This window comes from Trichoplusia ni, chromosome 5 (genome assembly GCF_003590095.1).
Source record: "Trichoplusia ni isolate ovarian cell line Hi5 chromosome 5, tn1, whole genome shotgun sequence".
In the NCBI taxonomy this organism is placed as follows: Eukaryota; Metazoa; Arthropoda; class Insecta; order Lepidoptera; family Noctuidae; genus Trichoplusia; species Trichoplusia ni.
The window spans coordinates 9,678,168-9,704,977 of NC_039482.1; the positions used below are offsets into that span (position 1 = coordinate 9,678,168).

A 26,810-nucleotide genomic window follows, 5' to 3' on the forward strand; every position below is an offset into this window, starting at 1 on the left:
ATAGATCTCCTTCGAATCTAACAAAGATCTTATTGTTAACTAATAGTACACAATAATTAGATGCATGGATAATCAAAATAACAAAATTTGGTTGAATGAACTTGTAAAAAGTTTTAGCATTAGAACCATACACGTGGTGAGGCAAGGGATTTAGCAGAATAATCTTTAATTAAAACTGGTAAGTTGTATATTATTCTCAATATTTTATTTTTCTCAAGACCGATGGAAGGAATTCTTGACGTTAAGTTCCAAGATCGAACCCGCAACACCACACTGCGTTACAATACTGGCGAAAAGGCTAAAATGGGATTGGGCAAGTAACGTCAGCATCATGGCTGGTGTCTGCAAGACGAAGACAACTCAATAGGAAGCTGGTAAATGCTCGGTGATTTGGTGTGATTTAGGGTTGACCTTCACCCGGTAGTGGAATGCAGTAGAATGGGTAAATACTTATATCAGCAATTTGTTTTTTACACTATCAGGCTGCGAAGAATAATAACTAAATGAAGAACATGAATGAATTTCAGTTTCATAAACTGTATCAGTCAACTGCTAATTATTGATAGAGTTTTACATTAATGTCATTTTTTTATCGTAAGTCCTTTTACTTAAGCACCTAAATCTACTCACAACGTCTTCAAATATAACAAAGCACTCTTACAACTATACAAAAACAAGAAAAAAGAAGTTGACAGCCCCAAGTCCGTCCCGGCAATTGAAAACAATAGCTACAGTAAACAGTTGGTTAAGTTAGCAAAAGCAACCAATCACTCGACGACGATGCAGGGGTGGGTGTGTGCGCTCGGCGTCCTGTGCCTCTTCGGTGAGACCTTACACGTCATTCTCTACGTCATTACTACCCATTACGTCACTCAATCCAGGCATATCATTAACTGCGTCATCAGTACCATCCACGTCATCATATCCAGACACGTCACTTACGCGTTATTTGTTAGTTGTCATTGTAGATTCTGGACTTATTAGCTCAGCATTTTCAGTTTTCGGAAAGAATGTTGCTTTGTCCGGATCGTCGATGGCAATCTTCTCGCTTTCAGCTTTTGGCTTCAGGTCTCGTAATGATGGATGTCCCATTACTAAAAAGAAACTCACTCAAGTAATTCAAGAGATTTGATACTTTTCCCATTCATTGACTCATCTCGATCAATGAAAGAGGTTTCATTCAGAGATTTGATTCAAATCTATGCATTGTGTTTGAAGCTTACCTTTGATGTATTGTTTACTGTTTTAAGATGCTTTTGTTGTTCAATATACTGACAGAAACGCCTCAAATTCTAAGAATTGATTTCGAATTTGCTTCTTTTTTAAAGCAATTGAGTTTTGAGATATTTGGCTTAACTCAAGTTAAGCTTGTGTTCTATCTATCTATGTAACACAACCTGGTGTTCGTCGGCTTAACACGTCTTTGAATAATTCTAACTCACGATGCCTTTCCACTGGACTATCATTGCCTTATATTTAACCATAATAATGCATTATTATCCATATCATCGCTCCATGTTCGACTAGTCCTCCCGTAACAAACCAATCATCGTTCATGATTATTTGATTGATCATTCCCAATGCATCATCTTTATTCTATTTATTTTGTTACTTCCTATAATTAATTCCAGTAGTAAACATTCTCAAAGTCCAACTTACTGATTTCAATCACTCCGTTACTAAGATTTAGCCTATCGTCAACTTTTCATGTTATTGTTGACTCGTTTTTCAAGGTTTCCGAGCACTTTTCACTTGGTTTCGTACCGATTTCTTGCTGTATTGCACACGTAACTTTTTTCGTCACGTTTTGCACTTAAAATATTGTTGGTTTTCTTTAAAATTATTGTGTTTTTATGCCGGTAAATGGATGTAGTATGAAGAAAAATAGTTTCTGGTGCATTGAAAAATTAGAGGATATTCATTTTTTAGCTTATTTTTAGATACTGCAGTATTATCTTACATTGATTTTTAGACCGTTTTTATTTATTTATACTTCTTGTAGACGATAAAATTGTAAAAAGGCGGACCTAACATCGGTAACCAACTTGTACACGATGATAAGAGATAACTGAGTATAAACGATAGTCAGGTTATTAAAACTCTTAAATGTATCTTTCACAAAAATTTACCGTAACTACATGTCATACGGTATCTCATGCCTAAATCTGGGTAACCGTTTTCAAGTCTTCAGCTTATGCAAGTAGCAAGCTGGATCAAATAGTTTCTAACATCAAGACTACATCACTTATAATAAAATCCTGATCAACCTCAACCTTATTTCATCCTATTTCTCCAGGAGTGACATCAGGCAGCCTGTTCCGTTACCACCGAGGCACGTTCCGTCGCACAGACGACTGTAACATCTGCTTCGCTGACGACTGTCTGGTGCTGGACCAGGCGCGATGTGACTACTACGTGGAGACAGATAACCTGCTAGACAAGGACGACGATACACCAGCGTTCTCTGGTAACGAGGAGCTCAGGAAGGAATGTGATTCGTTACTACATGATCATGTGGAAAAAGGTTGGTAAAGTTCCACTTTTTTCTTGGGTTTCTAAGAATTTTATTGTATCTGAACCAAAGTAACCCATTTGGGACATACCTAATTAAAAAGAACCTATGGAATGCTGTTTAGCTACAGAAATTGCTTTGTTTTGAAGGTTCCGCCGAGAAGTAAAATGATGATTCTATTACTGACCCCGGTGTATGTGAGTCTGCCAGACATCAAAATTTAACTGTACATGAAACAAAATGTTAACTTTCTGACTAGTTTTCTGTTACCGCTTTAAAACAGATAAATATAAACATTTACGGGGCTTCAAACATATCTTCTTTATCTCTTCCAGCCTTATTATCTGCGACTCCGATGGAATGTATACCGTTCATATCCCGATATACCGACTGTAATAAAGGTGAGTTCTTATTTTAATTAATACTATAATTAGCTCTTACAAACCAGCCTATAATATAGGGTTTGAGCATTGATCACTACGCTAGCTCGCTGGGGGTTGGCGACTTCAGATTTCAATTTATGGAATCCAAGTTTCCTCACAATTCCTTCAACAATTATCAGAAAAAATAAGAAAGTGCTGGTAACTTTTCAAAAGTCACATCGTACTTCGCACGAATTGGGATCGAACCTTCACCACGTGCATATAAATCCATGCAAAAAAACCGCAAGGCTATCATCGGTAGTCATTACAAAACGTGGCGACCCCTTAGGGATTCATACTTATTATATCCAAAAAGTAAACAAAACCAGTTCCTTAGTTTGTCCTTAAAAACTAACATTAAAGACAATACAATGTTTCTGTAACAATATTAACAAAATAACACTTCAAAGAAACAAACTTTATTGAAACTTCCGCGTAATTGGAATAATTTAAACACGTATGGAGCGTTGGATTGTGTTTCATACGAAAAACAATGTTCGCTTCGTCAGGCTGTTCCCCGGGATGTTATCATTGTGACAGCTAGTGGCCAAATTGTACACATTTGTGTGTTTTCTTTAAACATGCGTTTGGTACACGCGCGGATGTTTTCGCTAGGACCACATAGTTCTGTTTTGGTTTCGTAAATATTTTATTTGTTTTGGTTTTTGTCGTGATACTTTAACTTTCATCATCATCATCATCATAAGCCCATATTCGACGGCCTATGTCCAATTGTAAGCCTTCAAGATCTATCTTCGGCTAATTACTACTTACTTATATATACCTATATTTATTTACGTATATTTAACTTTTAAGTTCAGAGAGCTAGGGAATGATAGATCTACAAACAAATAGAGACACGTAAAAGAAGATAAATTCAAATGTAAAGGGTTGTCAAAGGAATAGTTTTTTAAAAAAGGGTCGTGAGTTGAACTTTTCTGTTCAGAGAAAAGTAGTCTATACACGGTCTATTCACCGTGATTTTTTAGTCGTCTTACAAAAGCAGCCCAGTTCATGTATTCAATGACTAGAATACGTTCATGATAAAAAAATGCAATTTTTATTCAATATTATGATGCAATTCATAGTTTTTTAGAAACACAGCTCTGTTGCGAGCTCGGTCCGAGCCTTGTAACAATGGTGAGGGGCGCGGGCGGCGGCATTTTTATCATTTTTAAGAGTATATTTCAGATTTCTCTTGTTTAATTTTTCTTCGTACTTATTATCTTAGTTGATGATAATAATAAAATAAAATAATAATCGCGAATAGGGGTATTTTACGTCGGATACATGAACTGGGCTACTTTTGTAAAACGACTAAAAAATCACGGTGAATAGACCGACATTTAAAAAAAAGAGCTAAAAATCAAATAAAAGACGAATTTCACTCAACATCAAAAAACACTTTAGAAATGTACCATTTTCCCACACATCCCCAGAGAATGTGTGTATCGGCTGCAAGTCCTGCTCGTGCACCGCTGAAGGCAAGTGGAACTGCTCGTCCAGCCAGCAGTGTCACACCAAGGACGCTGAGCTTAACATCGACCACCGCGTTCTCGTGCTAGTGCTGGAGAACATGATGGATGGTGAGGCGTTTACAGATAAACTTAGCAGGAGACGGTGTGGCGACGACGTGACACTCTTTTATAAGTTAAAAAGCTCATAAAGACTTCGAACTAATAGGGTATTTGACGAAAGAAAACTATTTAGTCCACTAGACAGATTTCAAAAAAATTTGGGATATTTTTTTTGCCGTTTCCACCCAGAAGACAAGCATAAAATTTGTAAGATCCATTAATTCTAAGTTTGAGTGCCATGCACATGTGATGGAATATTTGTGAAACAAATAATAAATTTCTGAGAGCGGGAGTACTTATCTTAAAGAAAAAGAATAAGATGCGAAAAACAAATACTTAATTTCTCAGGCTGATAACTCAAGTCCTTGTTTTTTATTTAATAAATGAACTCGAAATTGGTTGATAACTTAATCGCCGATCTGAGTTTCATCAAATTAATTCCAGATACCAAGCGAAGGAAATCAAAGCGCTCTGTGACAGGCAGCCCCGAGGAACTGAAGAACGTCACGACGTTATCACTAGAGCAGATGTCGGAGTGGATATACGGGGTGAAGCCGCTGGAGCAGAAGTACAGCCTCACGCAGGCGCACACCACGTCCGGGAGTACGCTGCGGAATGGGTCTGAGGTTACGGAGACGGTTACGACGGCTATGTCTACGGAAACTGGTAATTGTGAATGTGAAATGTGCTCATCTCATAAGCTTGGTAAAGTTAAGTAAAATTTTACCGGGCTGTTTCTCCCATTTTGCTGCTTCTAATTAATTATTCCATGCGAGTTCCAAAACTATTCCCTGGGATATACCAAGATTAAGTGCTTGGTGGTTTTTGTTAGTTATCACTTTTGATCCTGGTTTACGAGAGTTGCAATGATAGGCAAACATGTGTACCGTTTGTCCCATTAAAAAATGCCTGGTACAGGCCTCTAAGCTAACTGCTAATAAACTAAGAAAAAGGGCTCATCTGCTAATAGACGGTATTATAACTAGAAAATCTTGTATCACTACTACCCAAGTTGTAGATATTGTTTATTTCTTAAATTTTAAGAAGCTTAAAATTTTTTATTCACTCACTGTACAAGAGAAGAAAACGCTCAAAATTTAAATTAAGAAAATCGCAGCACCATAATACAAATGCATGTTTTTTTTTTCTACAGCAACAACAAAAGCAACAGCTAACCCACCAGGAGTCACTACCAAAGCTGTGAAAAACGACGCAACAACAATAGAACCATCAACCATGTCAGACAGCGATTATGTGGCCTTCGACGAAGTACTCCGAAGCATCGCAGTAGACAACAAAAGTTATAACCGAAGAAAACTACCATTGGATAACGAACTAAGCAACAAAACATTCGACATAGATTACATGTTAATGGATGATGAAAATATTAATAATATAACGACTGAAAATGCAACAGCCGATGAATTAAGTTATGTAATAAACTTCATGCGTGATGAAGAGGTTACTGAACCTCCTATAGATATAGATGAGTCTACTAAAATAGTTATTGATTTGTTGGAGACCGTTGCACGTGGTGCACCTAACACTACTGAGGCTCAAGGTATAGTTGCTTTTACTTTGTTAGAAATTCAGATAATATAAAAAACAGTTTCGTTTTTGTAGATAAGCCCTTCAAAGTTAGAAATTGTATCAGAATTCGCCAACAGAAAAAAATAAAGGTCTTAAGCTAATAACCTAGAAAAACCTCTTTTCTATTCAGGTACGAGAAAACAAATGGTAATTGTGATCTCAAATCCAAAATGAGCGTTGTATAGCACATTAGCTACTAACACAAATCTCGAAAACCTTTTCATTGTTACAAATGACAATAGTGTCAAATGCCATTGAATGTATAAAAATGTAACCATTCAAATATAATAAGCATTATTTTGAAAGGACATTGGACAGCTTATCGACGAAGGGACTTTGAATTTAGCCCTTGGTCCACTTCATAGATTGTAAATCTATCTTTAATAATCCTTTTTTTAAACGGACCTTCATTTCTACCTATTAAATGTTTCAGATTTCGAAGTATACAATAAAGATGAAGACATAAGAAACGGATTTGAAAATACAAACGACATTATAGAGTACAATGCCGTCAACATCATGAAAAGAGAAATCACAGAAAACAGCATGATGAACGTCACGAATGCTCTAACATTCATAATTAACACCACAAACACAACCTATGTGACTGAAGACGCCATAGATCTCACTGAAACTGTTCTGGTACCTTTGAATAAAATCATTAATGACAAAAAGAGAGAACTAGAAGAGCTAAAGAGAATTAAAGGGAATCTTCTAAAGTATGCTAAAGTTGATGACAGGGGAACCGAAGACAATAAATTGGAAAACATAACAAGCAACACATTTTTCTCCATTTACAATTTAGCTGTCAACTCTGACCCCGAAATAGATTTCAGGAAAACTCTCAAAGCAACAAAGTTCGATTTAGATAAATACACAAAAAAACTAAAGAACGATATTTACGAAGTAATACGTGACATAACTTTAATACAAAAGTATACGAAAACAGCGCTACCTGACGATTTAAAAAATCTTATAATCGCAATGAAACGCTACGTCTACAGAAACAAAATTAAAGACATTAAATTTGACAAAACTATTCCAAAAAAAGGTAAATCTGATAGACGTAGAATGGATGAGAGCTTAAGTCGATGTGCGTTAATTTCATTCAAGGATTGTATCATCTTAATTATTGAAGCTGTTGACAAAGATATGCCAAAGTCTCATGCTCTGTCCGTGTTATCACCGTCCGCGAGAAAGATACTAAAGAGTATTATCAAAGATTTTTACACAGATGAATATGCAGCAGTAGGGTTGAGAGTACACGACCCTGATTACAACATGACAACTGATCTCAAACAAATTGGCGGAAAATGGCAAGAAATGACGGCGAGAATAGTCAACAGCTCGCCGTTCGTCACCCTATATAGAATGAAACTGTTGCATTTTGTTTTGACAATGGACGTAAGTAAAATGGTCGACGCATTAGCACTCGTCGATTTTGCTCACAGCAGACGAATGTTCCCGAGCCTGGATAATGTAAGTGATGACGTATTGGATAAAATTAATAACGGATTGAAAGCGATACATAACAAAATACAAATCATTATTCGTTACTATCAGAAGAAACCCAAACCCGCAGTTAAACCAACTATCCGACCGAGAACTGATGAGGAAACAACAATAAATTCTTTGTTGAAAGCAATTGATTCACGTAAAAAGAAAAAGCGATCGTTTATAAAACACATACGAAGCTTGCTAAAGAGTTCCAAGAAGGATATTGCCGAACTTCTGCACAGAAAAGTTCCAAAATCTGAAATAGTGAAGCAGCTTGCCAGGAAGAAACTAGACGAGCTTTCGGAAAAAAGATACAGCGAATACCAAGAGACTATGAAACGATGGCAGAACAATTTAGACCTTTCGCCAAGGATCAAAAGGGCCATGCCTGATCATTTCAAAGCGCGGATAAAGAATATTATACCTAATTACCTCAGGCATAAGGTAAATAAGGGAATTAAGGATAAAAAGAAGAACGCTACAGAATATCTAGGATGGAAAGCGAACGAAAGGAACAAGAGGAAAAGTAAGATTTTATAAATATATATTTAATTAGGAGATTTTGTTATTTAGTCTTGGGGTCGTAACAATTCACGAGGAACTTAGTGGTGTAGGTCACTTCGGTATTAAAACTGCGAGGCGTTCCACGGGTTCAATACCTACGTGACGCGTGCAAATATGCCTGTTGTTTCGTAATCTGGTTATTCTTTGACTATGTAATTTGAATGTATGTCATGTTATTTAAATGACAGATAGAGTAAATTCCGTGCTGGGAACCAAAAAAAAATAAAACTTCATATTATTCAGGACCATAAGCCGTAATTTTTTCTTGTTTTGAGAATTTGAAATGTCCAGTTACCACCTACTTTCTAAGGTTCACAAGATACAGCACGGTACTCTAAAAATCAATAGCATTGTATCCCTTGTTTGAAAATGTGTTTTTGTGTATTCCAATTCCATGTTGGAGATCCAAAATAAATTCCTATTATTTATTTCCAGAGCGCAAAAACAGAAGAAATACTACGACAACTACACTGAAAACAAGCGAGGGTTTAACACCGAAGAAGCTGACAACCAGAGCAATGACTACCACAGCCAAGATCAATGTGACACAAACAACTAAGGCCGCGTCAGTAACGGTTACTACCAAAAAACCAATCACAGTAACGAAATCTGGAATAACAAAAGCCAGTCTTTCTACAGCCAGGATTACAAAAGCCACCCTTACAACAGCTAAACATTGATTACATTATGATACATACAACGATAAAGTACAATTCGATTTTGCTGTGTTTATTTTATTTCTTACCCTCGTCCATATTGTTTTCCTCAGAGACAAACACCGGATGCGTATTTAGGTTAGTTATGTTGGTAAGGACGCAAGTTCCAGGTTTTTAATTGTGATAGACAATTACCTTAATGAGATCCATATTTAAGATCTTATTGATGAATACCTGCGTGTTGCCTTGAAACCTTTATTTTAATGGCATTAACTGTATCGCCAAAAATACAATCTATAATACTTATAACGGCTCCATACATGACTTTGCTTGGGTCTTGCCCATATTTTATGGATATTTCATCCATCTTTTCCATGTGTTAAATAGTTGAGTTCTTATTTAAAAATTTAGTAGAGTAGTCAGTCCCCTAGAATTTTTAAGCCTGCTATTAATAGCAGGCTTAAAAACTCTCCAATCTCAACTGTAAACCAACAATTAATCACCAAAGTTTTTTTCTCGTAGTTAATAAAATTAATTATTACGACACTATCTACAGCTTTATTCCTCACAATATCGAAGTAAGCTCTGTTTCGTTTCTTACGTGTAAATCTTGGAGACCAGCTCCTGCCGCCAAGTGATTTCTACAATCGTTAATGTTAATGATAAGTTATGGTAGACGCGCAGAAACCAGTAAAATAATCAATAGGATTAATGGAACAAACAGTGAAAATACAAACATATCTACAAAACATTTATTGAAAATTATAAAAGTATCGAAAAATTTCGTCGCCTACATTCCCATGTTCTTGATGTTGAGCAGCTGCTTGATGAGATGGTCCTGGTTGACCCAGTTCACTTGTGGAGCCAGCTTTGATGGGTCGTCATATCGTAGGATGGGCTGTTGCTCGTTGCCCACACGACGCATTGGAGCCTCCATCATTATTGCCTTAGGTGTTGGGGATACAGCTGTAAACAAAAGATTTTAATTTGACATCTGAAAGTGTACTAGGAATCTCTATGTTTGTAGCTTTTTGTAGTTTGTTTTGAATTCCACTGATACATCTTAAGAGTTATTAAAGTCTAGTAAAAAAAATAATATGAACTCACCAACAAATTGATCAAGCGGTTGGTCATTACTCAATGCAATTCCAAACTTGTCTTTCTTCTGCATAACGAATACCTTAAACATTTCTTTAGCGACATCATAATTGCCTGCGTCCAAGTAATACAGCACTCGTTTAGCAATGTTATAATTCATATCATCCTCCACGTCAAATTCATTGTCATGTTTCAGTTTTAAATATAGCTGCATACGATTTCTGATTAACTGGTTCACGATTTGTGTTCTACTCACTTTCAAGTTGTCGTCATGTTCTGAGACGTCGTTGCCTCCATACCTTAAAATTGGCTTCATTTGCGGTGCACTCTTTGGAAGTCCATTGCGCGGATTTATTTCATTAACATAGTATTTACCCTGATCCATTTTAACTTTTTCGTTAACGTCAACGTTCAAATTTGTACTACTTGCAACATTTTTCACAAATTCTTCTAACTCCATAAACTTGTCTCTGGGTAATTTACTTAATGTGGGCAAGGCCAGTTTAATATCTTCTAATATGCCAATAGATTTTGCAACGTCTTGGTCAAGTGTTTTAAGCATCATAAGTTTTCCAGCAGGAGGCACGTCATACAACAAAGCATTTCGTTTATACGTGGAACTAGAATTTTCAAGTCTATCCATCAACTCTCTGATCTCATCATATGATTTAGGTGCTTTAAAGTCTGACATACGGCGAGACTTTGCTTTTGACTTCTCATTTAAGTTATTTATAAGACGTTCCCATACAATAGCAGATTTTGGCCGCTGTTTCGTCTTCGGGATGTTGCTACTAGATCGACGAGCCTGTGCGGATTTCATTTCTTTTCTCAACGTGGTAAAGATTTCTGTTATTCTTTTAGCCGCGTCGGTATTATCAGCACCCTTAGGGAATGTGAGGTGTTCTCTGCCGGCATTAATAATGTTATATATACAAGGTAGTGCATCGGCAATTCTAATGTTACCTTTAACACTAATTCCCTTAGCATTCTGTAATTCTATTAGGTCTTCTATTATTGTCTTTAAATGAGTTTTTAGCTTCTCTTTTGTAGAGTTAAACTTTATAGCGTCAACGTCAGCTTTTGAACTAGTCTTCAATGCGTATATCTGTTCGTGTTGTGCAGGAGTAGGTCTTTCATATTTTTTGGTTGTAATCTCTACCACCGGATCACGAAGAACCTTGGGAGTTTCGGGTTCAACTAATTTAAGTAAATCACTAAATGATTTCATTTTAAAGAATTCAGAAAGATTGAGTAATATGTTTCCTTCAATACTTGGTGTCTTGGGTCCCCGGTTTTTAATGTTAAGTAGGCAGTCAGGACTACTATCAATATGAGTCAAGTAGTCCAGAACTAATTTATCTTTAGCCGACACAGTCATGTTAGCCAGATCAATGTTATAAAGTTTCTTAAACTTGGCTTTTATATTATCATTGCCAGCAAACAAATTTTTACTTTTTATGTGATTTACAATTTTTTTGCCATTCCTGTTGGGAATAAGGAGTTTTGTGATCTTTTCTAATATTTTTCCGAACAGACTTATTGAGGTTGTCTCGTCCTCAGATAATACATCTTCTTTCTCTCTCTCTTTCTCTGATTCTGATTTATTAAAATTAAGTACGGGTCCATGTTTTAATTGACTTATATGCCCTTGGACGTTTTCAAATTTTTTGATTAACTCTAAGACATTATTTATCTTAGATATCGCTTTTACTGTCGCTTGAGACTGGTCTTCGCTTTTATTTTCTTTTCCTTTGCTGCAAGGTGTTTGAGGAAGATAGCGCATTTTGTCTTCGTCACTCTCCGACAAGTTAAGCATCCTTCTCTTTGCTTCTTCTATACTTTCACATAAAGATATATTGGTAATATCTTTATTGTTGTCCATCGCGCTAGACAGTTGTTGTAAGGCATTTTTCAAGAAAGTCTCTTGCCTCAAATTTAATGGTTCTTTAAAAAGATCTAGAAGATCGGTTATTTTTTGATGTTTCACATCATCCGTTTCTGCGGAAGACCCTGATGCATCTTTTTCCATGTTCCACAGTTTATTCAATAGGTTGCCAGCTATAAACGCCATTGCGGTTAAAGTGTCGTTTTCTGCAGTGAAAGTAATATTTGAAGTCACAGTCGCACGAGAATCTCCAATGATTTCACTGCCTTTTTTTAATTCGTTAACGACAATCTTCGACAGGTCTTTGTCTTTGAGAACCTGTGAGTGATTACCAAGCACCGCTTTTAAACCTTCATGACTTACATCAAACTTTGTTTCGTGTTCTGCGGCATCTATTTTGTTATCTGTAATTGGATTATACGCCTTAGGCTGGTTGTATTCAATGTGGAGTGCTTTGCTGGTGTTTTCCGCATTACCTGATCTTCTCGTTATGGCTACTTTTGGTATCATATCCATTTTCTTAGCAGCTAAGGTTCCTGACAAGTTTGAGTTTCTCAAAGTATCTGTAACATCAATATTTCGCTATTAAACATACACTCAATGGTTTTAAAAGAGCACTAGTCAAAAAATTGAGATTTCTTATTTTACCTTCATTTAGTTCATCAACTGTTTCGTAGAATTTAACAGTGTTGTTGCCTTCCTTCACAACCTTTTCAATAGATCTTTTATTATGTTTGCTAGTTTTTGTGTCGGGATTGGCGGGAACTTTATGACCATGAGTGGACCTTTTTGGTCGTGCCAGTGCAGAGATAAGGTCTTCAATTTTATAATCTTTATAGCCATCTGTAATACAAAAATGAAATTAATACATGTTTATATTTGGTACAATGTATATTATAACACTTACCTCTTGAAATTCAAGTTATTCAATAAATAAAACAAAGAGTTTGTGCATTATATTGTATTACAAAAGGTGCATTAGAAATCTTGACGAGGTATAGCTACCAAATAACCTGGAAACAGATTGGAGAAATAAATTAAATAAAATGAGTACTTTTAAAGATAAAGAGAAAGTAGGTAGAAATATTGAAGGTACAGGAGCCGGTGTCGTTGAAAGAAAATATATTAAAAGAAAAAATAGTTCAGAATTTTCAAATAAAAAAAATGAAAAAGTATGTAATATTATAAGGTACCTAACAATCCATTATCTTCCTTAAATTTTGGTGGGTCCGGAACATTGGAATGTGTCGGCAGCTGCTTTGGCGCACGCGAGTTGTGACCGTGAACCTCTGTAAGTAACAAATATCTTTAGAAAAAGATCTACACCTAAACAACACAAAAAAAAATGATAGCCTCTTGATCTGCAGATCCAAAAAAGTAAAATATTATCAATATTTGAAACGAGACTTGAGATTAGACTTTTCTCATATTTCTGTTACATTAATAATATTCCAAGTGTGTATATAGATTCAGAATGTGCTAAATAAAGAACTTTTTCTTTACCACGATCTAGTATATCTAGAGCGTTATCAAAGATCTCATCTTGGTCCATAAATTTATCTTCATCCATTTCAATGTCTTCACACAGCTTCACATCATCGCAGGACCATTGCGCTTTACTGGTGCAAGTACACTTTGTACAGCCCGTACACATGTTATCTAAAATGTATATTCAAATTTAAATATTCTGGTAAAATGTATTACAAATAATTTCGTTATATCATATGAAGAGCTTGCACTAAGTAGAATGACAACTAAACCAATAGCTTTTTAGAAGCACATTTTTTTTTCAAATGCCTTTATTTTGCGGCAAGCCACGTTATTTTGACGAGTTGCCTCAATGCATTTGAGCAACTGGACAAGTCTAAGCATTTGCCTCAGGAGTAAATGAGAAAGATGATAATGATTTAAATGATGCGTTTTATATATGTAGTTAAGAAATAAAGTATCCTGAGGAAAGCCGATGCGACCGGCAAGAGATCAGGTGCAGAACCTACAATTTCGCGTGCCTGTCCAAACACAGTAGCTGCGATGTTTATTTCTAAAACGCACAGAATATTCAAATAGGCAATGAGAGCCTTGGGATTGAACTAAAGGCCTTTGTCTTGGAAGTCCTGCGGTCTTAGACCAAACGGATTCAGTTTAAAAATAACTTTAATACGAAACTTACCATCATTACAAGTGCTGTACTCGGAGACAAAAGGAACGCATTTCTTTTCCGATGGCATTATATTGGCTGCGTTAGCTGAAAATTGTACGTTTACTTCATCTATTATCGTGTTTTTATCATTTTATTCCTCAGTTAGAACTCCGATATTTGTGTAATTCAATGTATCGTCTGTATTGGTATTTAAAGATGAATATTTCGTGAAGATTTGTTTTTAGAACTGATTTAAGAAAATTCAAATTATATACTTGTCATTTTCCTTACCCAACTGAATTTTCCTTTTAAACAAGTAGAATATTCTAATATTCTCTGTTCAAAAATGGCTTCAATCTACAAGGATCTTCCTAACCTACGGATTCCTGGCGCGTAGTTCTTATAGAGAAAAAGTCGGAAGAAATTTAATCTTGGGAAATAGAATTATTGAATTTAATAAAAAATATCTGTCCAAGCATGCGTACTATACCATATTTGAATACTTAAATTCTCTTGTTTTATTAGGCAGTCATGTAATATACATATGTAGATTTCTTTAATTTAATTTTAGCTGTTTTTTCTCACAATAGATGCTAATGCCTATAAAGAATGACTTTACATCATAATTAAGAGGTATAAGTTTTTTTTTAAATGATTTCCAGTGTTAAAAGTGACCTCTTTGCTTGATACTCGAAGCGAAATATATGAATTATAATAATGTCTAATTAAGGCCTGAATCTAAAATAATCTTACCTTTAAATACTTTATATTAAAATTAATATTATAGACTGATGTCTTAATTTTGAATCATCACACATAAAACCTAAAAGCTATAAAATAAAAGATAAAGAAGTTGAAACAAAACGTGCAGACGGTGCAGTGGGGAATAAAACGTAACGAGGTGCAAAACATGAAAATGAAGATCGTGCATTTAAAGAATAAAATCTGAACAAAGATGCGTGCAACAGGGCATAATAACTGAAAACCTAAAATTTCTTGAAAATTATTTAATTGTACACAAAATTATAATAATTCACAAGGTTGTTATCACTGAACACAATACACTCACACACATTCACTACAATTTAGAATTTCCACGACAGTTCGTTAATTTTCAACAATCCATATCAATTCTCATTCTTATCATAAAAAACGTAGACTATTTTCTTCGATTTCTTGATTGTGTGACACATCCATAGGTTTTTCGTATAATTTTATTACAATCAATGCTTTCGTTTCAACAACTTCATTGATTTGTTCTTGTTCAAATACTATTCCATTTAGTTCTTGCTCAAGTTTTCTTGTATCTTCTTTTCCATGGTTCTCATTTATATCACTCTTTTCAGTCATCTTATACATACTGGATTTTCTTTTGTTCGTTTGTTAATCGTTATTGACAATGAAGTCTACATAGTCTCCCCTCATCGATCCTCCAAGGAGGTTCTCCTTCGGCAGCCGTTTCTTCAGGGTCCGCAGCTTATTCCGCACATCGTTGTGGATCTGTCTCCGGTGACCATCAGGGTGGTTGCAGCACAGCGTGTCACCTCCTGCAAGCACCAATCTTTATTTTAATAGCCGGAATTAAAAAGTCAAATTCTTAATTAGAGTATAAACTGACAATGTCCGGAAAAAGGTTAAAACAATAAATTTAGCAAGATTGGCTTGCAAAAGGCGACTGGCTTCAAAAGACCCGATTCGATTCCGTCGGGTTTATGTGAATCTTCTTTATTTTGCAATCATTTACATTTAAAAACATTAAAAACCGTACACATAACGACTATCACAATAACTGAAACACCAAATTCCGACTCAAATCACAAAAAATTAACACTATCACATAACATTAAACACATTACAACAATGTATCTGAAACACTTGAACTAAAACACAACAGCTTACGTAACCCAAGACCCTAAGAGCAGAAGCCAACACCCAAAGAAGCTCAAACACTTACACACCTAAACGTATTCCGTTCGCTATCATGTCATACATGCCATTGTCCATGGTCCTCCTCATTCTCCAGGAGAGCTGCCTGAAGTAGGACGGTCGATCTTGTTCGAACATAGCCGTATACCTGTCTCTTATAGCCTTATCGTCCCTGATAACTCTGAAGAAATTGCAATATTGAACGTCTCTGTGGATGCAGCCGGCGGCGGTGCCGTCGACAGAGCAGATGCAGAAGAAACAAGTGTTATCGTTGTCGTAGTTCAGGAGGGAGTCGACGTCAGTAGGGATGTCGATGTCCGTGTTGTTGGCCGTGAGACTGTTGCTGTAGTAAGAGTGGCCGCGGTAACACTTCGCCTTAGGGTTGTACGGAATCTCGTCGTTGTGCCATAAGTAATCTGCGACGGAGATCAATTTGATTTACACGGATTTCTTGTTAAACTTCCAGTATTTCGTTGATTTCGCAAAGCAATATTTTACACACATTTTTTCCTAGTTCCATCTCTAACAACACGATGTTGATTCTAATAACCCTAATGTCCTGATATTAATGTATCTGGTTTTATTTTAGTTTTTTCAGCGTTGGATGATTTAATTATGAAAATGAGCGAATGGATCTAATGACTCGAGAAATTAATGACGTGTTATTTCCGACTGCACCGACACCACAAACCTCTCCGCAGCCTGTTGGACAAAGCCCTCGTGTGCTCGTAGGGTATGCCTGCATCATAGTTGTCCATGACTTCAGCTATCTGGAGGCATTCGTTGATGGTCTCTGCGGGTCTGTTGAGACAGTGCTCGGTTTTCCCGTCGGCGGAACAGACACACATCCTACAGTACTCGTCTTTCGTTGGTATTCTCATATGGGTCCTCCTATTGTTTGCGTTTCTTAGCCCGAATTCGTCTGACTCTGAGTCACCGGTGTGGATCTCCTGGGATTGCCGCTCGGTGACCTTCATAAGGGTGCGACCGGGGACGCACTTCATACCGTGGTGGATGTGACCCAGCCTCGGCAGCGGGTGGTTGAAAAAGAAGTCTAGAAACATGCTAGTATGTTAGCTTGACTCCCCACTTAGCATATTAGTAGATCGTATACTTAACGTTATCACCTGCACACAACATTTTGGTTTTTTTTCGATTGAAACTAGCAAAGTAAAATTTATTTTCAATTAACCTGTTCCTGACATTGCATAGTTTATTTTATATTTAATAAACGCAGTGTAAATAAAATCAGAATGCAATCAAAGATCATTTCGAAAGCAAAATACAATGAGCTTCGACCATTCATAGTATCCTCTTTTACGTCCTAAAATAAACACAAATAAAACATCAAAAAATAACATTCGCAGGTCCTATTGTCATTTTCGAGTGTAAGTACCTCTTATTTTTAAGTCCGACCTTCCTGTTTATATTCTGGTAGCGACAATATTTATCAAAATTCAAAAAGCGCTTACTTGGGTTTTAATTCTTTATTTTAATTTTAAAAGAACACAATAAAGCAGTACGTCCTTCTCTTATAGCAAGGAATTAAATCAAAGCGACCTTATCCAATACTCAATTATTAATATCTTGATTGAAAGAGTAAATCATCGCACCCTTTCTAAAATCAATGCGCTAAGAAACGTGTTACGCAATCAAAAACTGCATTTGAATTTCGCTAAATAAGGCTATCGGGCATAATAAATTCAATACTACTTCATATAGGAATCCAATTATCACTTCATAGGGTGAGCGCTCATTTGAGACAAGACAGTCTTGTCTCCAGACACGCAGACACTTGAAAGTAGTCATCTCATGGGCAATACTGTTTGATACTTTTTTTCGGAGTGAAATGCTAATGATTTCAACCCACGTCGAGGGCACAGCGTAGGGACATGTCGGACTTCCAGCGACTAAAAACCGGCACCTCCTTCTGCTTAAGCCAGAGTCACGGGATCTGGCTTAAGCAGTACTTTTAAGTGAAACAGATTATATATAGTTTTGTCTCCTTTGAGCAATCGATCTAAGTAAGACTCATTGTAGAAGTGAGACATCGCTCTACACGGCATTCGCTGTCTACCTTCAACAACTGTCTTAGAAGAGCCAAAGATTAACTGGCAGCAAAAGGATGCCGAGTTCAATATGCCTATATACCAAAGATGTTATGGAGCACTATAACCGTAACCGAAACTCTCGGAACCGTTTCGGATATTTTCGGATATGGATGACATTTTAAAAATATATTTCTTCAGACTGGTTTGATACGGCCAAACTGTCACAAAACACCCAACCCTTTAACTAACTCAAAAAATATCCGAAGCAAACAAAATGACATATCCATAACATCCTTGCTACAACGCGTATACTATCAGCGCCACCTGTGTACTGTGGTGATGACTTACCAGCGACCACGGGGTTGTCGAGGAGCAGGACCAAGGCCGCAAGCACCAACACCACCAGCTTGTACTCCATGTTCACTGTTTGCCGAGCCTCGCGAAACATCGCTTATATCATGTTCCGCGTCAATGAAGCCTTTGATTCTTTGTTAGGGAGACAGGGACGGATTACAAAATAAATATTATAAGTATCTGTATTTCGGTTTATTTTGTGCTTCGAATTGATGTCTAATGAACTGTCTTGTCCATTTTTTTGTATCATAGTGACTTGGAAAAGAAGATGATCATTTTGTGAAAATTTACATTCTTTCGGAAACTGTTATTATTCAAATAAATTTTATAAGAACAAGGTAAGTACTCTTAATTTAATACTTTGATTGTTACTTTGGTACTATCGTCGTCTTGAAAGCATGCAAGTTTATGATAGTAGAGCTATTCTTGCGCCTAATTTGTCAATATTTGATACTGAAAGATTAAAATAGTTCTTTTTTGGGACCAAGAAATAAAAGTAATTTGAACCTGTTTCAAAGTATTTAATTCATTTTCCACACATTTAACTTTTGACCTTGAGCCTATGATTAGTCCTCATAATGCCAGTGTAAAGCAGTTAAATAATTTCTTGATTTATATTTACAAAATATAAACTTTTATAAATAACGTAGAACCGGATGGTATTAAACATGGGATAACAGATAATTCTTCAAGATTTAATATTGAGTGTCGTGGTGATTTAAATTACAAAATAATCTATCTCTAAACCCTGCCCTGTATCGTATGAATGCAGTAAAAATCGACTATACCAACAATTTGCAAGCCGCAATCAAACGTTATCGCGCCCACCTGCGAACGCCTGACACACGCTTACATCTGGCCAGATCACTACTGTCGCCCACAGATTGCCCACGGCTGGGCAAAATCTGGGCTTAAACCTTGAACAAATGTTTTTGGCCTTGAAATACGTCGTATTGTTGCGGGCTTATGTAAAATTACGCCAGAATTATGTAGAGTATTTGCGGCTACATTTAATCTAGAGCCATTTATATTTAGACATAGCTATATTTAAAATGATGATGATGAGTTTAAAGACACTTTACATCATATTTATTACCTCAAAACGAGATTCATTGATCAAAATAAGAACAAGGTATTTTTTACAAATCGCTTAAAAATGTATATTTGGGCCTAGATAATCAATGGGATTGTATAAGAGGCCTATCGCAGCCATGGTGTGCCAGCCGCGTCTATGGGTTTTAAACTGTAAGTTTGATACTGCCTTCCGTTCGACCTAAAGTGGGGGGAATCATTTGATGATTTCCCTTAGTAGGCAGGTAGTTAGTGCTTGCCTTCTTGCTCGAAATAGATTTCGTTCTGATAAGTCACGTCACGTAGATCTCCACTTTCATACATTTCAGTGGTTCAACCATCGTTCGCAATTTCAATCAAACCGGTGAAGTGCGTTGCGCTTGCGATACTAAGAGTTCCGTACTTATAAGCTTAAGAAAAACAAATGTTAAAGAAGAAATGGTCATCCATGAAATTCATGACCTTCATTTAGATGTTTATTATTTGTTCTTTTAGCGGCAACAGAAATGCAACCATACGGACAGAAAGACGAAAAGACAGCGGTTATGTCGTACTAGGATTTTGTTTTACTCTTTTGGGGGCAGAACCCTAATTCATCATTATTGTCAGCTCGCTCTTACAAAAACTTTACATTTTAATGAGCTTAAAAAAATACAACACTCGAAAATATTTCTTTCAGTACACTTTCATAAGAACAACTCTACAACACATGAATTAATGAAATATGTTTATACACATTATAAAATAATCTTACTTATTTTAAACATAATTACTATATCTATGTGGATAATATTCACATTAAGTCATACAATACTTTAAGATTTATCATGCTCTATACGAAAAGTCCGACGAGCAGCAGTCGGATTTTTGTGAGATTTAAGTATTTAAAAGGTAAGAAATTTAAATGTAGAAATACAAAAATTAGGCGGCGTGAATGAAAAAAAACATTTTTTAAACAAATATAATATAATTTTATGAAGTTAAGATTAGACTGAGATCACAAAAAAACTTTAAGCAATATTAAATCCGGTATATTTCCTATCTAAGATTGTTTTATTATCAATCCGTAGATGTTTAATAAATATTTTTAAGGCAACTTCCGTAGATAAAATATATTTACACTTAATTCAAGTCAATATTCACGCATGGTTATATATCTCACTACCATACTCATGGGTTTCTGTTCTCGGTTGATTTTCTAGTTCATCGCATGTAAATGTAATAAATGGTAACAATGACCGCGGAACAATACTTAAACATAAAAACCTTAATAAATTAATAATATTTCAAGACTATGTCCTTCCAAAAAGGTCTATTTAAGGATACGACTGAGGGCATCAAATTTTGAGGGGAAGCCTAATGCCTACTGTCCAAAAAATATTTCCCTCGGTATTCATTCCCTTAAATGAACGCCACAATTTTTTTCCCCAGATTTTCAGTCATGACGCAAACACACAAACTCACTCAAAAGTCAAACCATAATCTTTCCAACTTCCAAAAAACCAATCGAAAGTGGCGCAAACATTTCTGGTATTATTCCTTCCCTTCATCAGTCCTTCTAGCTTCGCCCAAGCAGTCCTCATCTCTTGAGGGTCCAAGCTGTGTGTGGATGCAAGATCCCAGTACATACAACTGACTTTGAACCAGGGTTTGATGGGACTCAGTCTTCTATCATGCGTTAGTTTTAAGCCTAACTCCTTGTGCGCTACTAAGTATGTGAAGTAAATGTCTTCAAGGTTGACTAGAGGAACATGGATAGCGGCTTGCATTATTTGTGGAAGGTAGTCCCCTGGAATGAGAGGAAACATGAGTAGTTATGTAAAATGTTGGTTTTAAATAAACTTAGTATTAAAAAAATAGCTTTTATGAAGTAAAGAAAATTCTCAGGCATGCAATGCAGGATAAGACGTACCATATAATGCTACTTACGAGCCGTTTTTGACTTAGTTTTAAAATCTAACGAAACATTTAAAATGTCTGAAATAATGTAGCTACTATTTAATATTTGTTGTGACAGGATGAGCGTTTATAGATCACTCAAATACTTGTCCAACGCAACCCGCGACTCATCGTATCCATATCCATATATCCATCGTGACTCGTATCCATGCTGTCCAAGTCACCTCATACAATATTTGATCAGTAAAGACTCCTACCGTTGATGAGGTACCCGGTCCCGCTGAGATACCGCGACACGTAGTCTTCGTGGCACAGCCAGCGCGGCACGTACCACTTGTTGTACTCCTCGCGGTGGAGGTACGTGTTATTCCTGCTGTACCCTGGAATCAACACCGGCATCAAATTAATCCTCCAATTAAATAAGAAAAAACAATAAAAAACCTCCCTTACTAAGGCGTTTAATTTGTGTCGCCGGGGATTTCACAAGCATTCTAGTCACACGCACGAAGACATCCAGACTCAGAACAAGTATTCACGGATTCGCAAACGCTTGTTCTAGGAGGAGATCGAACCTGCAACACGTTTCGCATAGACAAGATAAGGCCCATAGGCCTGATATGACTCCCAAAGGATAGCCCCTGTTTCAAATAAAGATACCATACGCATGGCGCCGCTTTTAGGAGGGCGGAACAGAACTTGTGTCCACATGCTTTAAGAGTTTGACGTCCTTAATTCTATAGAGCAAAAATATGCACTAAACATAAAAAAAAAATTCAAACTCACCAAGCAACTGAGCATCAACATTCTGCGCCAGCACCTTATCCATTGTCCAGGGGTTGACGAGCACGTCATCATCAGTCTTAAACAGGAACTCGGTCTGCGGACACTTGTCCAGGGTCCACTGCAGCATCAGCGCAGTCTTCAGCGTCAAGTTCTGGTAGTGGTCTCGGAAATCGTACACGATCAGATCTCCGTATTGCTTTGCTTCGATATAGTTGTCTACCTGAGAGACGGTTCTGATGAAGGTTAATGTGTTTTAGCACTTAAAAGAGGTCCAGCAAACCCCACGGAAGCTTTAAAAAAATAAAGATTGCCCGGCTAGGTTCGGAACGCGAACTGCTAGCTGTCGCGTCATCTCATGTTTAAAGACTCCGTTTGGATCCGAAACTAGTCGAGCAATACTTGTAAGTTAACCGTTACATCATTTGCCAGTTGTGATGTATTATCCACGTTCCTAAACCAATTGCATTTCACATATTTCCAAAAGTATATTTATTTATTTGTCTTCGAAATAAGGCTTTATGTTCATTTTGATCAAACCACCCCCCCCCAGCACTCACCAGTTGCTCATCCACATGGTCTCCATACAACCCCATCACGAAGTACGTCCGCTGGTACTTGGCCCAGGTGTCGCGCACCGCCTGCCGCTGCTCCGCCCGAGGAGGCGCGCTGGAGACCAGCGTGATGAGCCGCACCTCCTCGATACTCCCGCATGGCGATGATGATGGCTCTATTAAGATCTGCCTGGAACGAAATGTTCGCGCTTTTGATGATTAGCCAGAAAAAACGAAAGGATGCGATGGATAGTACTTAAAATAAAACTGAGACGAGAAGCCGTAAGAAATGTGAAAATATAGTGCTTAAGTACTTGCAACAAAGTTTATATTAATTGCGATAATTAAGTCTGTTTGATTAGAACCAAGCCAAGGGCCTATTTAAATCTGTTGCAGAAGCAAGACTCTGCTACGCATGATGTAGTGCGACTTTTCGCTTCTACAATTACAGCTGTTTTACTAAAGGCCCTGATAGCACCTCATCACACAGTATCATCAAAAACCATTTCTTCCACAACTTTTACACAACGCTATCTCGTCTCAAACTAAGCAAAGCTTCTATTATAAGTACTAGACAACTGATAAGCATACTTATACATAGATTCCTAAATACATACATAATATAGATAAATTATACTCAGACACACAAATGATCGTGCTCATCACACACACATGTGTCCTGGGTGGGAATCGAAACCATGACCTCCGGTAGCAGTCAAGGCCTTTAACCACCGGACCAACAGGCATATTACTTACGTATGCTTCAAATAATGCTGCAGACTCCGGTTTCTTCGGAAGTGCTGGAGCGGCTGTTCGGGCGGCAGCGGCGGCAGCAGAGCCCTGCTGGTGTGCGCCGCGAACCACCAGCACGCCGGCCACAGCACCACCACCAACAGCACCACAGGCGGAACCAGACACAGTTTACGACGACCTGGAAATAGTAGGGAATAACTTGTAGTCAGACAAGTCACAGGTGGGCAAACTAAGCAAGCTACTGCATTGATATAAAATTGTGTCTGGCCGAAATTAGTGTTTTAGTCAAAACTGAAGTAGCGAATAGAACTTTCAGTCGGTAACAATAGAATGCTACAATGTATCGATTTTGATGGCTGTAAGCGAAGTAACACCTGAAAACGTTCAACATAAGTTGATAGTGGGGCATGGGATACGTCAGATTCGCACTGACCAGTTCACTACGGTGCATGTCTATCGCATACCCCAGTATTACGGGGTCATTTGCGAATGCTCTGGCTACCACGGCTACCCACTACCACTTTGCCAACCCAGATCTTCAAATAATATTTATTATTGGCGTGGAGTGCCGTCTCTATTACAATATGGCACCTTTCAATCCGTCGTTTTCGATTAGTCTATTGCCAAATTTTGCTTGAGTAGGTCAAAAAATTTGAACTTATTTATTGGTTAATAGAATATGGTATATCCATGGTACGATTTGGTATCCGTTACAACAGTAGAAAGTTTGGAATTGTTCAATTTTGTTTACTAGCTGTGTTGTTCGAACCTTGTGGAAGCAAGTTAGCAATTATAAGAAGCAGGCATGTACCTGTAATGTATTCAGTGCTTTAAGATATGCTCGGTTAAAATATCGTTGAAGTTAATCATCGCGTATAAGAAAAACAATTGAATTTGTAAACATGAACCCGGTATTGCTCAAGCGTTATAAGCAATGTTCTTTCTGCCGCATTAGACACTTCCAATCCCGAGCATATATGTAGCTTGAACAACGAACTTATTTAGAAATGTTTATGCGAGTTCATTAGCTGAACTAACAGCGCACGCCTCCTCCTATCGCTTCTAGGAAAGAGACGCGTTGTCACAATGTCACTCTGTGAATGACTAGCTGTTGCCAGGGGCTCTGCCCAGTACAAACCAAAAATGATCCCACGGGAGCATAAAATCGGGTTAAATACTGGTTTTTGAGTGAGAGGATGTGAAGAGAAGTTTAAACAAACGTGCATCTATCTATAGTTACCTACAATTTTCTCGTTTATGATATAAGAAGGATATTTGTGGCACATGCTGTGTTCAGCCAGTTACTGACATGCGTGTGTCCTCATGCGGGTTTTAGCGTCTTCAAGCATTAGGAAATGGTTCAAAGAGTTACAGCGTAATAATTGAAAATTCTTATACATACATAGAGTCAATTTTTATGGAATTTGACTGGTCATTTTACTGTAAATGCTAAAGTTTTATAAGTACGTAGATAATTAAAACACATATATTTGTATAGGTACCTACAGAAACGGGTAAATGAGTAATGTAATTTAACTGCAACAACTTCCTGAAAACGTTTTCTTGACTCTAAAAGCATATGTTTATTCTTTTAATTACCTGCTAGTAGTAGGTAAACTGTTTTATTATGTAAATTACTTAATACTCTGTTTAATATCAGAAAAAAATCCTACGAATTATCATAAACGCGAAAGTTTGTCTGTATGTATGCGCGGATGTTTCTTCCGCTTTCACACCAAAATGACTGAACGGACTTAGACGAAACTTGTCACACAGATAGTGTATAACCAGGATGAACACATTGGATATTTTTTATCCGGATATTATGTTTTCGTGGGGAAGGGTCACGAAAGGTCTTGTGGACGATAAACAATGGTAAATACATCTGTCAATTAAAAATAAAATTATTGTAATTTCTTTTCTTGATATTGCGGCTCCGAAAAATATATCTTACGGTGTGTAAATTAAATCTTTAGCACTTCTTAATCCATACCAATTAAAGCAATAAAACGCAAACAAATTCTACAAAAAATTACAACAAGCACATCACTATCTCCCAATGACTCACATACTCATCGCTGGTTAGAAACCACTAAACATGTCGAAGTAACGACACACGTTCGAACTAAATAAATCAATTAATTAAAGGCTATGTCACAATGCACTTGTTTAAACAATTAAATAACTCACCGATGCACTTTAAATATGTAAGGAATTTTCTCGAAATGATCCTGATCATAGATTGTATCATGATCTAACATACCGTTCACGCAACATTTATATACCACAACAGCCACAACAGTCGCTGTTGCCCATCTAACTCACACTGGAGTGGCGCGCTAAAATGCCGCGAAACCGCCAAGATAACACTCGATCTATTGTTTATCTATTGATAACAAATATTGACCGGAATGTATTTGAAAGTTGGAGATAAGATGCAAACATATCGGAGATAAGAAAACGTTTCGAGTATTAACCGTTGACACTCGTTTCTGTAGTGAAACTTTCGTAATTCAAATCAATTTGGTAGTGTAATTTTCTCGTAACATGTTATTTTAATTAACAAAACTCATTAATCGCATAGTTTATTGGTACTTTCATAATTAATGACTGTAAAAGGTTACTAATACGCGCCAATCCTTCGAATGTTGCTATTTTCCTGTATGTATTCATTAAACGTATTCTTTTTCCGCAATCAATGCCGTAGGAAACAGTATTGTGATAATTATGTTTATATGATAATTATATATTTTAATTATGTTATACTTATCACATTTAAATTCTTAACCATGTAGGTACCATATAAAACACAATAAACTTGTATAATGAATATCGAAATATACCTTAGTACAACGAAACAACACGTGTGTTACGAAAGCAGCATTTTACAGGCCCTCGTTTGTTTTCGTTAAGATGTTATGATAACAGAGTCTTAGCCGAATCACCGACACAGCGCGATGATCCCACAATTATGTAATTAATGCACAGTTACCTAAACTATCATCAACTGATCCGCTGTTTTGGTTTGTTCTTAAAGAGATTGGTTCAACCTTCAGCGATAGATGTTGTATTGAAGTTTTAATGGAAGTTGAAACCCTATTAAAAGTCTACGCTGTTTGTCTTTATATCTGTTATGAGTTGGATAACATTGAAAAACTATGATGGAACCCTGAATATTTATGTTCAATTAATCAAACTCAATTTCTAGTCTCTCCTAATTTTCACCACCCCACCCAGTCTAGCTAGCATCAAATGTCTTAAAAAATAGTCCAGTGCGATGTCACGTTTCATATGCGCTTGACGCGGTTGGTCCATAGATGGGTGACCATCATTGTCATAACGAGTTCCTCCGTGTTTCAGAAAGCACATTAAATTGTGGATCCCGGCTGTTATTCCTACATCTTTGACAGTCGTTAGTAACGACTCGTTACAGGTAGTCAGAAGCCTGAAAGTCTGTCAACCAGTCTAACCAAGGGGTATC

At 36.8% G+C, this 26,810-nt stretch overlaps 4 protein-coding genes across 4 annotated transcripts; 1 reads left to right on the forward strand and 3 right to left on the reverse strand.

Annotated features, from left to right (window-relative positions):
• The first annotated feature begins 330 nt into the window (after positions 1 to 330).
• LOC113494413 lies at positions 331 to 8,881 on the forward strand. Its single transcript, XM_026872735.1, has 8 exons — positions 331 to 823; positions 2,297 to 2,524; positions 2,848 to 2,913; positions 4,374 to 4,520; positions 4,956 to 5,177; positions 5,665 to 6,072; positions 6,535 to 8,124; positions 8,598 to 8,881. Exons 1-8 carry the CDS (start codon positions 781 to 783, stop codon positions 8,840 to 8,842), a joined length of 2,949 nt encoding a protein of 982 aa, XP_026728536.1. The 5' UTR covers positions 331 to 780; the 3' UTR covers positions 8,843 to 8,881.
• Positions 8,882 to 9,518: 637 nt separating this feature from the next.
• LOC113494414 lies at positions 9,519 to 12,407 on the reverse strand. The gene is made up of 2 exons (XM_026872737.1): positions 9,926 to 12,407; positions 9,519 to 9,784 (listed from the first exon to the last, which is right to left on the reverse strand). Exons 1-2 carry the CDS (start codon positions 12,315 to 12,317, stop codon positions 9,609 to 9,611), a joined length of 2,568 nt encoding a protein of 855 aa, XP_026728538.1. The 5' UTR covers positions 12,318 to 12,407; the 3' UTR covers positions 9,519 to 9,608.
• Positions 12,408 to 12,503: 96 nt separating this feature from the next.
• LOC113493934 lies at positions 12,504 to 17,047 on the reverse strand. The gene is made up of 6 exons (XM_026871969.1): positions 16,559 to 17,047; positions 15,900 to 16,283; positions 15,352 to 15,488; positions 13,972 to 14,092; positions 13,305 to 13,460; positions 12,504 to 13,090 (listed from the first exon to the last, which is right to left on the reverse strand). Exons 1-6 carry the CDS (start codon positions 16,929 to 16,931, stop codon positions 12,984 to 12,986), a joined length of 1,278 nt encoding a protein of 425 aa, XP_026727770.1. The 5' UTR covers positions 16,932 to 17,047; the 3' UTR covers positions 12,504 to 12,983.
• Positions 17,048 to 18,777: 1,730 nt separating this feature from the next.
• LOC113494415 (beta-1,3-galactosyltransferase 5-like) lies at positions 18,778 to 26,677 on the reverse strand. Its single transcript, XM_026872738.1, has 6 exons — positions 25,520 to 26,677; positions 23,333 to 23,507; positions 22,583 to 22,766; positions 22,026 to 22,245; positions 21,500 to 21,622; positions 18,778 to 21,132 (listed from the first exon to the last, which is right to left on the reverse strand). The coding sequence occupies exons 1-6, from the start codon at positions 25,578 to 25,580 to the stop codon at positions 20,804 to 20,806; spliced, it is 1,092 nt and encodes a 363-aa protein (XP_026728539.1). The 5' UTR covers positions 25,581 to 26,677; the 3' UTR covers positions 18,778 to 20,803.
• Between the last annotated feature and the right edge of the window lie 133 nt (positions 26,678 to 26,810).

What these genes read in the sequence shown, in the direction of transcription:
- LOC113494415 (XM_026872738.1), bottom strand. Translation starts at nt 25,580, where the DNA reads ATGATACAATCTATGATCAGGATCATTTCGAGAAAATTCCTTACATAT. An exon ending in ACCATGTGGATGAGCAACTG is followed by an intron (nt 22,246 to 22,582) that starts GTGAGTGCTGGG and finishes ACCGTCTCTCAG; the next exon opens with GTAGACAACTATATCGAAGC. An exon ending in TGTTGATGCTCAGTTGCTTG is followed by an intron (nt 21,623 to 22,025) that starts GTGAGTTTGAAT and finishes TGTTGATTCCAG; the next exon opens with GGTACAGCAGGAATAACACG.
- LOC113494413 (XM_026872735.1), top strand. Translation starts at nt 781, where the DNA reads ATGCAGGGGTGGGTGTGTGCGCTCGGCGTCCTGTGCCTCTTCG. An exon ending in CGGCGTCCTGTGCCTCTTCG is followed by an intron (nt 824 to 2,296) that starts GTGAGACCTTAC and finishes CTATTTCTCCAG; the next exon opens with GAGTGACATCAGGCAGCCTG. An exon ending in TAACACTACTGAGGCTCAAG is followed by an intron (nt 6,073 to 6,534) that starts GTATAGTTGCTT and finishes TAAATGTTTCAG; the next exon opens with ATTTCGAAGTATACAATAAA.
- LOC113494414 (XM_026872737.1), bottom strand. Translation starts at nt 12,317, where the DNA reads ATGGATATGATACCAAAAGTAGCCATAACGAGAAGATCAGGTAATGCG. An exon ending in ACCGCTTGATCAATTTGTTG is followed by an intron (nt 9,785 to 9,925) that starts GTGAGTTCATAT and finishes TTTTGTTTACAG; the next exon opens with CTGTATCCCCAACACCTAAG.
- LOC113493934 (XM_026871969.1), bottom strand. Translation starts at nt 16,931, where the DNA reads ATGTTTCTAGACTTCTTTTTCAACCACCCGCTGCCGAGGCTGGGTCAC. An exon ending in GTCCAACAGGCTGCGGAGAG is followed by an intron (nt 16,284 to 16,558) that starts GTTTGTGGTGTC and finishes TCTCCGTCGCAG; the next exon opens with ATTACTTATGGCACAACGAC. An exon ending in AGCGAACGGAATACGTTTAG is followed by an intron (nt 15,489 to 15,899) that starts GTGTGTAAGTGT and finishes TGGTGCTTGCAG; the next exon opens with GAGGTGACACGCTGTGCTGC.